Source organism: Trematomus bernacchii, unplaced genomic scaffold (assembly GCF_902827165.1).
Source record: "Trematomus bernacchii unplaced genomic scaffold, fTreBer1.1, whole genome shotgun sequence".
In the NCBI taxonomy this organism is placed as follows: Eukaryota; Metazoa; Chordata; class Actinopteri; order Perciformes; family Nototheniidae; genus Trematomus; species Trematomus bernacchii.
In genome coordinates this window covers 433,496-446,639 of record NW_022987594.1, presented here as the reverse complement: position 1 = coordinate 446,639, position 13,144 = coordinate 433,496, and the positions used below count along the sequence as shown (strand labels likewise).

The 13,144-nt window shown below is 44.3% G+C and overlaps 1 protein-coding gene across 1 annotated transcript; it reads left to right on the top strand.

Annotated features, from left to right (window-relative positions):
• Nucleotides 1–10,224: 10,224 nt before the first annotated feature.
• On the top strand, nucleotides 10,225–11,106 carry LOC117482445 (the record flags this gene model as incomplete). Its single annotated transcript, XM_034130542.1, has 1 exon — nucleotides 10,225–11,106. A coding segment is annotated over one exon (882 nt), but the record flags the coding sequence as incomplete, so codon positions are not given.
• Nucleotides 11,107–13,144: the final 2,038 nt, after the last annotated feature.

Below are 13,144 nucleotides of genomic sequence, written 5' to 3'. Positions count from 1 at the left end.
CGTAAACTGATGATTAGAGAGAAGGAGATTGACAATAAACTGAGAGAGAAGGAGATCGACTGTAATCTCGAAATCAGGAAGCTTGAGGAGGAGACTAATCGTATGTTTCGTTTGAAGGAGCTGGAGTTGACGGCATTATCGCGCCACACTCAGCAGTTGGGCTCGGCACAATCGCATGACTTTGACGTGGGTAGATATACTCGATTTATCCCGGTGTTTCACGAGAAAGATGTTGACAATTATTTTATCCTTTTTGAACGGGTAGCAACCACATTGAAATGGCCTAAAAACATGTGGACCGTTATGCTGCAGTGCGTTCTCACGGGTAAAGCACAGGAGGTGTATGCTGCATTGTCTGAAGAGGTTAGCCTGGATTATGAGCAGGTAAAAGTGGCAATTCTGCGCGCCTATGAGCTGGTGCCTGAGGCGTACCGTCAGAGGTGGTTTAAAGAAAAATGATTGTCAGGCTTATGTGGAATTCGCCCGTGAGAAAGAGGTTCTGTTTGAACGTTGGTGCTCGTCGACGGGGGTCAAATCTCTAGAGGATCTAAAAGCCTTGTTACTCATGGAGGAATTTAAAAAATGTTTACCTGACAGGGTGGCCACTTATCTGAATGAGCAGAAACCCATAAGACTGTCTGATGCTGCGGTTTTGGCTGACGAGTATGTTCTTACTCACAAGTCTGTCTTCAGTGAGAGGGGGGTGGCACAGGCCCGGTTTGTGGACAACAACATCAGAGAAACCCCAGTCTCCATTAACGTGCCATGGCAGACCACCAGGCCAGGATATGTTGAGGAAAAACCGGGGGAGGTGAAGTGGGGACCTAGGGATAGCCCGGTGTGTTATTTCTGCAAGAAAAGAGGTCACATTGTGGCGAACTGTTATGCGTTGCGGGATGAGAAGAAGCCTGTAAAGACGGTTGCCTTTGTCAATACTCCTCAACCGGGACCACCTAAATCAGAACTGGAAGTGTTTGCTCCATTTCTTATGCAGGGAGTGGTGTCTTCGCTTGGGAAGAACAACAGGGTTCCAGTTACCATTTTGAGGGATACAGCAGCATCACAATCGTTTATCGTGAGTGGTGTGTTGCCCCTCTCGGAGGAGTCTGCTGTTAATTCCGGTGTTCTTGTGAGGGGGTTTGGGATGCAGTATGTAGGTTCACCCTCGCATTATATTCACCTTGAGTCAGATCTAGTTACAGGGCCGGTGATTGTCGGCGTACGGTCATGTTTTTCTATTGAGGGGGTAGATTTGATCTTGGGGAATGATTTAGCCGGTGGCAGAGTGCTCGTTAAGCCGGAGGTGACTGCGGTTCCTGTGGGGGAATGTTCAGATAGATTGGTCCAAGAGTTCCATAATGTACATTCCGCCTGTGCTGTCACCCGCGCCAAGTCCAAGTGTGGGGTTGTTGTTAGCGATGAGGTGGATCTGTCTGACAGTTTTATGGCTAGAGCTAGACATGTCTATCAGTGACCCTCCCCTGCCCCTGCAGAGTGGTGGTGGGAAAACTGATACGGTAAATATCGGTGCAGTGCCTGTGGCACATCAGCAGCTGGTGTGTGACCAAAAAGCGGATGCAGAATTGTCATTGCTGTTGGAGGATGCGGTATCGGAAGGTGTCGCTGGCTCTCGCGGGTACTTTGTCAAAGATGGGGTGCTCATGCGTAAATGGACACCGCTCTTTGTGTCACCAGGTGATGATTGGTGTGTATTAACACAAGTGGTGGTTCCGTCGAGATACCGCCATGACATCTTAGCTTTGGCTCATGATCATCAGCTTGCTGGCCACCTTGGTGTCAATAAAACCTATGACCGGGTGCTGCGCCATTTCTTCTGGCCTGGTCTGAAGAGGGATGTGGTGCATTATTGTAAAACGTGCCATGTGTGCCAGGTTGCAGGAAAGCCTATTCAAACGATTCCGCCTGCACCGTTGTATCCCATCCCGGCTGTAGGTGAGCCTTTTGAGCGGGTGATCGTGGACTGTGTTGGCCCCTTTCCACGTAGTAAATCCGGCCATACATTTCTGCTTACCATTATGTGTGCAGCAACACGGTTTCCTGAAGCGATACCGCTGCGTAACATCACTGCTCCGAGTGTGGTCAAAGCCCTGGTGAAGTTTTTTTCTGTGTTTGGATTGCCAAAGATCATTCAAACTGACCAAGGATCGAATTTCATGTCGCGGGTGTTTGCTCAGACTCTCAAACAGTTAGCTATCAGTCATGTCCATTCGAGTGCATATCACCCTGAGTCGCAGAGGGCGCTTGAACGGTTTCACCAAACGCTCAAATCGATGTTACGTGTATACTGTTTGGAGTTTGATAAGGATTGGGATGAGGGAGTGCATTTAATGTTGTTCGCAGTGAGAGAGGTGGTGCAGGAGTCGCTAGGATTTAGCCCGTCTGAGCTGGTTTTTGCTCATAATGTACGTGGTCCCCTGAAGCTGTTGAAGGAAAAGTGGCTGGGTGTGGCTGAGCCACTTAATTTGCTGGATTATGTGAGTGGGTTTCGTTTCAAGCTGCGCCGTGCATGCGAACTGGCACAGGATAATCTGGGTGTTGCTCAGAGAAAAATGAAGAGCTGGTATGACAGGCGGGCTAAGGACAGAGTGTTCGCTCCGGGGGATAAAGTGCTAGCCTTGTTGCCGATCCCTGGTTCCAGTTTACAAGCCCAGTTCAGTGGCCCTTATGTTATTACCAAGAAAGTCGGTGACCGTGACTACCTCATCGCTACCCCTGACCGGGGTCGTAAGAGCAGGCTTTGTCACGTTAATATGTTGAAGCCGTACAACGAGAGGGCGAGTGCGACTGATTCGAGTAGTGGCTTAGCTGCTGATACTGCCGAGTCTATTGTTCTAACAGGGGAGCTGTCCGGTGCTGATCTCTATAAACCTGTAGCTGCCTGTGTGGTGGCGCTGTCCAGTGCTGAAAGTGACACATTTGCCACCTCTGAAGCCCCGGTCATTTGGGGGGGGGGGATGAAGACGTTGTGGTCCAGTCGAAGGCGGTGTTACAGGGGAGGCTGCGAAATTCAGAGATCCTGGTGAATATCGAGGCTCATTTAGCACACTTGCCTGATACGCAGCGTGCAGACGTAGGTGAACTGATCTTGTCCAACAAGCAACTGTTTTCTGATGTACCTTCCTGTACGACGGTTTTGGAACATGATATTGATGTAGGTGACTCACCGCCGATTAAACAACACGCATATCGTGTGAACGCTGACAAACGCCGTCGATTTAAGAAGGAGGTTGATTATATGCTTATGAACGGGATTGCTGAGCCCAGCCTAAGCCCGTGGAGCTCGCCTTGCTTACTAGTTGACAAGTCGGATAAATCCGATCGCTTTTGTACAGACTTCCGGAAGGTTAACAACGTGACAAAGCCCGACAGTTATCCTTTGCCCAGAATGGAAGATTGTATCGACCAGGTTGGCAGTGCCTCGTTTGTTACCAAGATCGACTTGTTAAAAGGGTATTGGCAAGTTCCACTAACTAGCCGCGCTAAGGAAGTTTCAGCGTTTGTGACACCAGATAATTTCCTACAGTACACTGTCATGGCGTTCGGGATGCGCAATGCGCCAGCAACTTTTCAACGGCTCGTTAATATTGTGCTGTCGGGTCTGTCAGGGTGTGCAGCATACTTGGATGACATTGTGGTTTATTCAGAGTCATGGCAAAAGCACATGGAACAGTTGGCGGAGGTGTTTGAGCGCTTGCGCAGGGCGAACTTAACTATTAACTTGGCAAAATGTGACTTTGCTCAAGCAACCGTGGTCTATTTGGGGAAAGTGGTTGGCAACGGGGAAGTGCGACCGGTCCAGGCCAAGGTGGAAGCAATCCTGGCATTTTCTGCTCCGGCTTCTCGACGTGACCTGCGCTGCTTTCTTGGGATGACTGGGTACTACAGAGGGTTCTGTAAACATTTCTCAGCTGTTGCTGCTCCGTTAACTGATCTGTTAAGCCCAAAAGTTCCTTATGTGTGGTCTGAGCGCTGTGAACATGCTTTACAGCAAATTAAATCGCTGATGACTAATGCTCCTGTGCTTGTAGCGCCAAACTTTGATCGGCCCTTTAAACTAGCAGTTGATGCGAGCGAATTTGGGGGCGGAGCTGTCTTGCTGCAGGATGTCGATGGGGTGGAGCATCCGGTGTCATACTTCTCGAAAAAATTCAATCGACACCAGCGGGTGTATTCCACCATCGAAAAGGAGGCACTGGCTATGGTTCTGGCCTTAAACCACTTTGAGGTATACGTTGGGTCATCAAACATCCCTGTCACTATTTTTACCGATCACAACCCCCTTGTGTTCCTGCAGAGAATGCGTAACACAAATCAAAGGTTGATGCGGTGGAGCATTTTCATGCAAGCCTTCAATGTTGAGGTCAAACACATCCGTGGCAAGGACAATGTGTTGGCTGATGCATTGTCGCGCTTGTGATATGTAACCTGTTCGGTGTGTGGACTGAGTGGTTGAGCACGTCTGTCGACCTAAAGTCGATTGTTGTGATTGTTTTGTTTTGTTTGTAAAAAAAAAAAAAAAAAAATCACTAACTCATGGTGGGGGTGTTACGTGCTCTTGTTGTTTTTCTGTCTCTCTGCTGCGCAGGTACACCTGGTCCGCCTCCCCCAGGTGTCCTAATGCCATTCAGCTGGGGATTTAAAAAGGAGAAGCTGGAGGAGAAGAGTCCCGCCTTTTCCCCTGAACAAACCTTCGGATGCCGTTTGGATCTGTAGATTTATTTTGTTGCTACTATGTGTGTGAACTCTGGAGGACCCCATTAGTGTAGGTTTTCTCGTGGCTTTATTTTTCCCGTAGGGTTTTTTCTTCTGTTAGACCTCTGGGTAGAGGAGGGAAGTTCTGGGTCCTACGGCCAGTGGACTGGTTGGCCCAGGCCCCCTTCTTCTTTTGTTTGTTTTTGCCGTCCTCCAGACGTGGTTCGTTTGCCGGTGGGCACATGTGAGTAACGGCTGTGCGCTTTAATAAATGCTCGCCGATAAGTGCTGCGTGTTTTGTGTGGTTTATTTTATGTTGCGGGTCTTCCCACGAGCCACTACCACTTGGTAGAGGACGGGTCGTAACAGGGTCCAAAAAAGATAACCTCAGTCTTGGTCTCATTGAGGTTGAGGAAATGTTGGCTCAGCCAGGATTTGATCTCTGCTAAGCAGTCCATCAATAGCTGTAATGAGTTTAGCCCTGAGACACAGTTTCGTAAATATTGTTGTGTTTTGCCCCCGCCCCCGGGGGCATAGGGTTTAACAGGTTAAACAAGTTCTGCCAGAGAGCTCCATGCACGAGACAGCGCTGTTGTTCTGTCATGATTAATGACATCTGCTCCTGATTTCACTTGATGACACACGCAAACACACATGCACCTCCCCCTCCATCCCCAGGCGATACATCCATATCAATTTAATCCAAGCTGACTTTCTAATTACACTAATGGCCTGAACAAGAGCCATGAGCAGTGTATTACTTAGATTAAACATATTTTTCAACTTTCTCTAAAGTGACTGATCATCTCCCTCATCAGGATGGCTGCTGGTGTTCATGAAACCAATTATATCACTTTATTAAAATTGAACACTGGTTAGTGAGATATTTGGAGGCAGCCATTAAAGGTCACATATTATACAACTGTCCATTTACGTATTCTCCTATTCTAAACTTGCTGATTATGCAGGAGCCCCACTCCCCAAAAAGCCAAGTCTGCTCTGATTGGTCAATCATGCCTTGCATAGCTAGTTTGGCGTCTCACTGATCCAAGTGGCAATTTCTGCCGTTTGTTTGTTTGTTTATTTATTTAAAGGACAGTGCACATTAATCCACATTGCTGTAAATGAGCCAGTATTAACCAGCAGGCTAATTTTCAACTGTTGTCCTTGGCAAGATGTTAAATAACCACAACAAGACTAGAGAAATAAAAACATAATTAAATAGAATACAACAGACAACAGCAGTACAACAATAAATAGCAGTACAACAATAAAGAGGAACAGACACACATGCAAACAGATGAAATACTATCATACTATGATACAGTTAAAAGTGTTCACATTTTGATTGCTTAAAAGCCAGTTCTTATGATGGTGGTTAAATGTATGATAGGAGGTGTTATTCCTTATCTGTATTGGTATTGTGTTCCAAAGTGCTGATGCCCTCACAGAGAAACAGTGTTTACCAAAGGAACTGGACCTAAGAGGGACTACACAGTCCCCTCTTAGGGCAGACCTTGTGGTTCTGCTGTTTGAGTTTTTCTGCTGTATAAAAGTGCAGAGTGGTGGGGGTGCCTTGTCGTTTATAATCTTAAAAATGAGAGCAGGCAAGTGAGAAAGACAAACATTTGTCGAACTGAATGTCTGTGACAAGGCAACCAGTAATTGTTTGTGTAACACATCCGAACCTTTACAGGGGATGTCCACTGCGGGCGGTAGAACAGACCTGAACCCAGTCGACTTCTCAGGATGACGAGAGAACTTGTCATTGTCCAAAATAGCTAACAGGCATAGCAGAATCACGATAGTGGCCATTTTCCCAGACCAGCACAGCATCCGGATAGGCGCGCAAGCAGGCCCGAAACGTGGAGGCGCTCCGGTCTCTCCGCGATATCCCCGGTGCAAAACCTCCTCAGCACAGCAGGATAGGCGAAGCAGGCCCAGCTCGAGGTGTAGAGGCGCTCCGGTCTCTCCGCGATATCCCCGTGGTAAAACCTCCTCGGCGGTATGTAGTATGGACTACATTAAGGTTGGTATTGATCTGACTGCACCTGGATCGATCTGTTCACTGAGGGTAATATCCCTGCCCTGTGCTAAGAGTAAAGGTCATGAATAATACTGTAGCATTCAGGGTTTGTATAAAGTTTTGAGAGTGTTTATTACCCAAAAAATGCTTGTTGTTTTTACCTAAAGTGTGGTGTTATTGTATAGTGTGTTGCTAAATTTTTTTAAATAAATCTGCTCCAGTTGGAGTCAAATCTTTCCTATGTTTCCTAGTAAACATGCATCTCATGCAAAGAGGGAACTTCCCACACACACACACACACACACACACACACACACACACACACGTTGACATTTTACCGAAAGCAGCTAAAGTTTTTAAACTATAGTTAGAAATGTAAGAGGTTTATTTCTCCTTCTGAACAATGGAAAGGCTCTCCTTTCATAGCACATCTCCATGGAAACCTTTGATCTCTGGGCTTACACACACAGGTGTTTGTAAACATTAATTCACTACTACTTACATTTAATATCTAACTCCTTCAGCCTACTTTCAGCTACAGAAACCATTCAACTATTACATTATTCAGCTATTTCAGGACATTGAGGCTATACATGTTGTTTATACCTTTTTTAAACCTTTCTTTTAAATATTAAGCTTCTTCACTATTCTTCCTACTCTTCCAGTTTAACATTTCACTTTCAAGTTTTCAACAAAGTCATTGCAATGCATTTGAGCTGTAACAATTTTGATTCAAATCATTTAACTTTTCTGCATTTCTCCGCTAAGTTCAGCAACACACTTACTTGGTTTTTGTAGCTAAAAGCAGCTACAGAGACCATTCAACTAATAACATATTCAGCTTTTTCTGCATTTTCAGCTAAATTCAGCCACAAATGTTCACAGTTTACAGCATTCGCACGCATTTTCTAGTTACCATTCACACTCTCATTTCACTCTACATTTGTCATTGTGCTAACCCCCCCTCACCCCACACCTTTTTTTGTTTACTTTCAGGGAGCGATTGTTGAAGTCCAGGGATGCAAACACACGTATGGTGAAAAAAGAGAGAACTATTCGAAGCAGAAAAAAAACAGCGTAATATACCATCTGACAAAGGCCTGTGCTATAATGCTTCAATTAACTGGCTATTCTTTATAATATACTCAGATCAATAGGAGACAGAGATGTTAAGTTATAAATCAAGGGTTTTTATTATTATTATTTTATTATTATTTACACCACGAGTTTCCTTTCAATTTTTACAACATCCTCCGAGGGCCGTACAAATTATTGAACTCAACCTCTGCTTAAAAATACTAAAATCACAGCCCATTAATTTCGCCTTTCTTTCATTCTGTGCAAAGAAAAAGCAACCTCTTAATCCAGATATCTTACCATGACTCGCGTATGCAATGCATGCATGTGCACGGTTGTGGCATGACCACCAAAACAGAAAGATATGGACACAAGATGTGTACAAATGTATTTAGTATCCTATCCAAGTGAACATGATTTAAGTGGGGGGGGGGGGACCTAACCTCCTCTAGGGGGGTCCGGGGGCATGCTCCCCCGGGAAGATATTTATTTTTTAAATATTGAAGTTAAAAGCATCAATCTGGTGCACTTTGAGAGCAAAATGAAGAGATCTATGGATACATCTTTCAACACCCATATGAAACAGAACTGTAAGCAGATTTTTGTTTTGGGATATTTTACAAATCACTCCCCTTTTAAACTCTATTCTTGCTAGTTATTATGGCAACACTAAATAAATCATCGGAGCGGTGGAGTGATGAGGACGTGTCGGCGCTTCTGGCGATTTACTCGGAGGACGCGAAGTGCCGCATTCAGAAGCTTCTACTGAATGCAGTTTCCGTGGTTCAGCAAAGTTAGCAGACCTGGCAAAGTCATGTCGGGACGAAGGTAAACTAAAATACATGCACTGCACTGTTTTAATCTGCACAATACTGGTCTCAGATGTACTTTTATTTGCTCAGTAGATCGAGCTAGCCATGCTAGAACTGGCTAACAGGTCCAAGCTGGCTAACAACATCTAGCTAGCTAGCTATTTTCAGCCGTGCCCGCTATGAACACGTTTTGCCTTGTGAATAAGTGTGCATGTTCTGTAATTGCTTCACTAACTCATGGCACTAATCGTGTGTTTCAGGCGAGGTGTTTCTCTCTGGATTGGAAACTAGTTAGCTTTTCCCTCCGGGATAAAACGATAATATAACGTTAGCAATTAGCATGCTAGCTGGACATAATGCTACCTCTAACAATACATTGTAGTTGCTATAATTTCATCATTTGCAACATTCATTCTACATGTTAATGGTAAAAGCTTAAACAGTTGATTACCTGCATGCCACAAAGACTGATGTTCTAATATTTTGCACATTTAAGCAAAAATGTAATTGAAATTCAATTTATTTTTCCTTTTTTTTATTGATTGTTATAATTGTACTCAGCCATGTTATATTAGATGTCAATCCACTTACACTGTAACTACTCTGGCTTTGAAAGAAGGCTACGCATCTAACTGATGTCCACTAATCCCTATAAAACAAAGTTCAAGCATACATTAAGCACAAAACAATAAATAAGGTCACTGTGATATTTATTTGATATTATTTGATCCTATCTTATCTTCTACTTTACACCTGCATTTTGTACACTGTCCCTGCCTGCACCATGTCCAATGTTGTCTCTGTTGACAACCTACCACTGACAAAATTCAGAAAATTAGACAAGCAGTCAGTGCCTCTATATCAGGTACAGCAAATGTTTTGTCCCTATGTCCACCTAATATCAATTCAAACACCATGACACAATTCCATCAGATTAATGGTAAAAACTTAGAGGACATTATTCAACTTCTGAAATCCTCCTCCTGCTGCCTTGATATTATTCCAACAGGATTTTTCAAAGATGTTTTTCCTTGCATGGCCTCAGATCTACTTCATATAGTAAACACATCTCTTCACTCAGGTATTTTTCCAGAGGCCCTGAAAACTGCAGTCATTAAACCGCTCTTAAAAAAGAACAATCTAGATGCCTCAGTAATGAACAATTACAGGCCAATATCAAACCTGCCATTTCTAGGTAAAATCATTGAAAAAGTAGTATTTCAACAGTTGAGTAACTTCTTGCATTTAAATAACTGTTTGGATGTGTTCCAGTCAGGATTTCGTCCAAACCACAGCACTGAGACTGCTCTTGTAAAGGTCTTCAATGACATCCACTTAAACACAGACAGTGGCAGAACTTCAGTGTTAGTATTATTAGATCTCAGTGCTGCATTTGACACTGTTGACCACAACATATTACTAGACCGACTAGAAAACTGGGTGGGACTTTCGGCAACAGTTCTAAATTGGTTTGAGTCCTACTTAAAGGACAGAAAAAACTTTATTTCTATAGGTAAATACACATCTGAGTTGACAAATATGACATGTGGGGTACCTCAAGGCTCCATCTTGGGGCCTCTTCTCTTTAACATCTACATGCTACCACTGGCTCAGATAATGAAAAACAACAAAATAAATTACCATAGCTATGCGGATGACACACAAATTTACGTAACAATTTCACCAGGAGATTATGCTCCAATTCAAACACTGAGTAAGTGCATTGAACAAATCAATGACTGGATGTGTCAGAACTTTCTCCAATTAAACAAAGATAAAACTGAGGTAATGGTTTTTGGAGCCAAGGCAGAACGTATAAAAGTTAGCGCTGAGCTTCAGTCTGCAATGTTCAAAACAACAGATAAAGCCAGAAATCTAGGTGTAGTCATGGACTCTGACCTGAGTTTCAACAGTCACATTAAAATAGTTACTAAATCAGCCTACTATCACCTAAAGAACATATCTAGGATTAAAGGACTAATGTCACAGCAGGATTTGGAAAAACTTGTCCATGCTTTTATCTTCAGTAGACTCGACTACTGCAATGGTGTCTTTACAGGCCTCACTAAAAAATCTATTAGAAAGCTGCAGCTAATTCAGAACGCCGCTGCTCGAGTCCTCACTAACACTAAGAAAGTGGATCACATCACTCCTGTTCTGAAGTCTTTACACTGGCTTCCTGTGTGTCAAAGAATAGATTTCAAAATATTGTTGCTGGTTTATAAAGCTTTGAATGGTTTAGGCCCAAAATACATGTCTGACCTACTGCTAAATTATGAACCATCCAGAACTCTCAGGTCTTCAGGGACTGGTCAGCTTTCTGTCCCCAGAGTCAGAACTAAACATGGTAAAGCAGCATTCAGTTATTATGCTCCGAATATCTGGAACAAACTCCCAGAAACCTGCAGGTCCGCTGCAACTCTTACTACTTTTAAATCCAGGCTGAAGACTTTTCTTTTTGCCGCTGCTTTTAATTGAACTATTCACATCTTAAACTGCACTGTAACTTTTAACTTTTATCCATGTATTTTTTCTTTTAATGTTTATTTTATTATCTTTCCTTTTTAATGACTGATTTTAAATGCCATTTTCAAAATGTCTTCCATTTTTGTAAAGCACTTTGAATTACCTTGTGTTGAAAGGTGCTATATAAATAAACTTGCCTTGCCTTGCCTTACCAGGCGATTAAACTGATCTTGTATCTTGCTTATTTCTCCTTAGGAAAGCGGGCACGGGATGACAGCTTCCTTGACACCATCATGGCGATGGACCGCCGTGCCATGGTCAGCAAGGAGAATGAGGACCTGCGTGCCAAGGAGATGCACGACGAACGGCTGCTGCATTCACACAAGGCCCAGGAATCGGACGACCAGCTGCTCATGGTGATGCCGCGCCATGCTGACTCGGCGGCGCGCCAGGTGGAGGTGTCGGCGCGCCAGGTGGAGCAACAAAATACCTTTCAGGCTGGGCTTCTGGCAGTGCTAAGCGAGCTGATGAAATCCAACAGGCCTTCAATAAAAAAATTAAAAAATACTTGTCATTGATAAACTGTACAATGACTTGTTGGGAGGCGTGTGGTGCAGTGGTCTGGTGCGTTGGTGTTCGGATCAGGGGAGCACAGGTTCAAACCCCACTGCAGTCAGCATGTCGTTGTGTCCCTGGGCAAGACACTTCACCCGAAATTGCCTACACCTGGGACAGTTAATTTTGTATTATTGTGATTATATATATATGCCACTGTTATTAAAGGTAGGGTAGGTAAGTTTGAGAAACCGGCTCGAGATCGCTAGAATTTGAAAATACACAACCGGAGAAAATCTGCCACTTCCTTATAGAGCCCCTCCTCCAACACACACGAACGTGCACATGACCAATGAGGGCACAAGATAAGTTTGTGCACAGATGGAAGGCTGACAGGCAGGTAGGCCATCCAGTTATTTTAGCCGGGCCGGCTAAAATGATTGGTCGTGCTTTTTACAGTATTACGGCTTCCACAGATGAAATTTTTTTATGGATTTTTTGTCAAAGCACTTAAAGTGGACCTATCATGCTATATTTGAATAATATAATGTAGGACCATACCTATATAAGGCATATTTATACTTTTTTTTTTTCAAAATACCAAACAGATCATGCATTTTAGCCATGCCTCATTTTGCTCAATTTGACAATTTCTAGCTCTGGGCAGATTCAGTGAGAACAGCACCATCTACTGGCCTGGCATATGTACTACAGCGTCTCCAGCGCTTTCGAACGGCAATGGCCGTGGCTGTCTCCTCCTGATTGGTGGAGTTGGCCCAATAGCCGTAGCGCCACCGTCCTGACGTCAGGACAGTGTTCAAATCTGGATCAGTTTTTATCAGATCCGTTGCAGCCCCTTTTTTAGAGATTTGGGTATGGAGGAAAATAGAGAGGGTTGTGTTTTCTGACACTTGGTGAGTTCCCTGGAACACCGGGGACACATATTCATGTATAAAAGACGTACAAAAGTGCATTTTGCATGATAGGTCCCCTTTAAGATATTCATTGCTATCGGGATGTTTCAGTCTGGTTTTCGTCCCCACCACAGCACAGAAACGGCACTCATCAAAGTCCTCAATGACCTCCTCACCTCTGCTGACACCGGTTCCCTTAACATCCTCATCCTCCTCGACCTGAGTGCAGCCTTCAATACCGTGAGCCACACCATCCTGCTTACCCGACTCCAGGATATCGGTATCGAAGGTACTGCCCTCAGGTGGCTCCAGTCCTACCTCTCCGACAGATCCCACTTCATCTCCCTCAACAACCACTCCTCTGCCACAGCTTCAGTCACCCAAGGTGTTCCCCAAGGTTCAGTACTCGGCCCCCTCCTCTTCATCATCTTCATCCTCCCCCTTGGTCAGATTCTCCGCCACTACAACCTGGACTTTCACTGTTACGCTGACGACACACAGATTTACCTCAGCACCAAATCCCCCCACAACCCCCCCCTCACCCACATCGAATCCTGTCTGACTGCAATAAAATCCTGGAT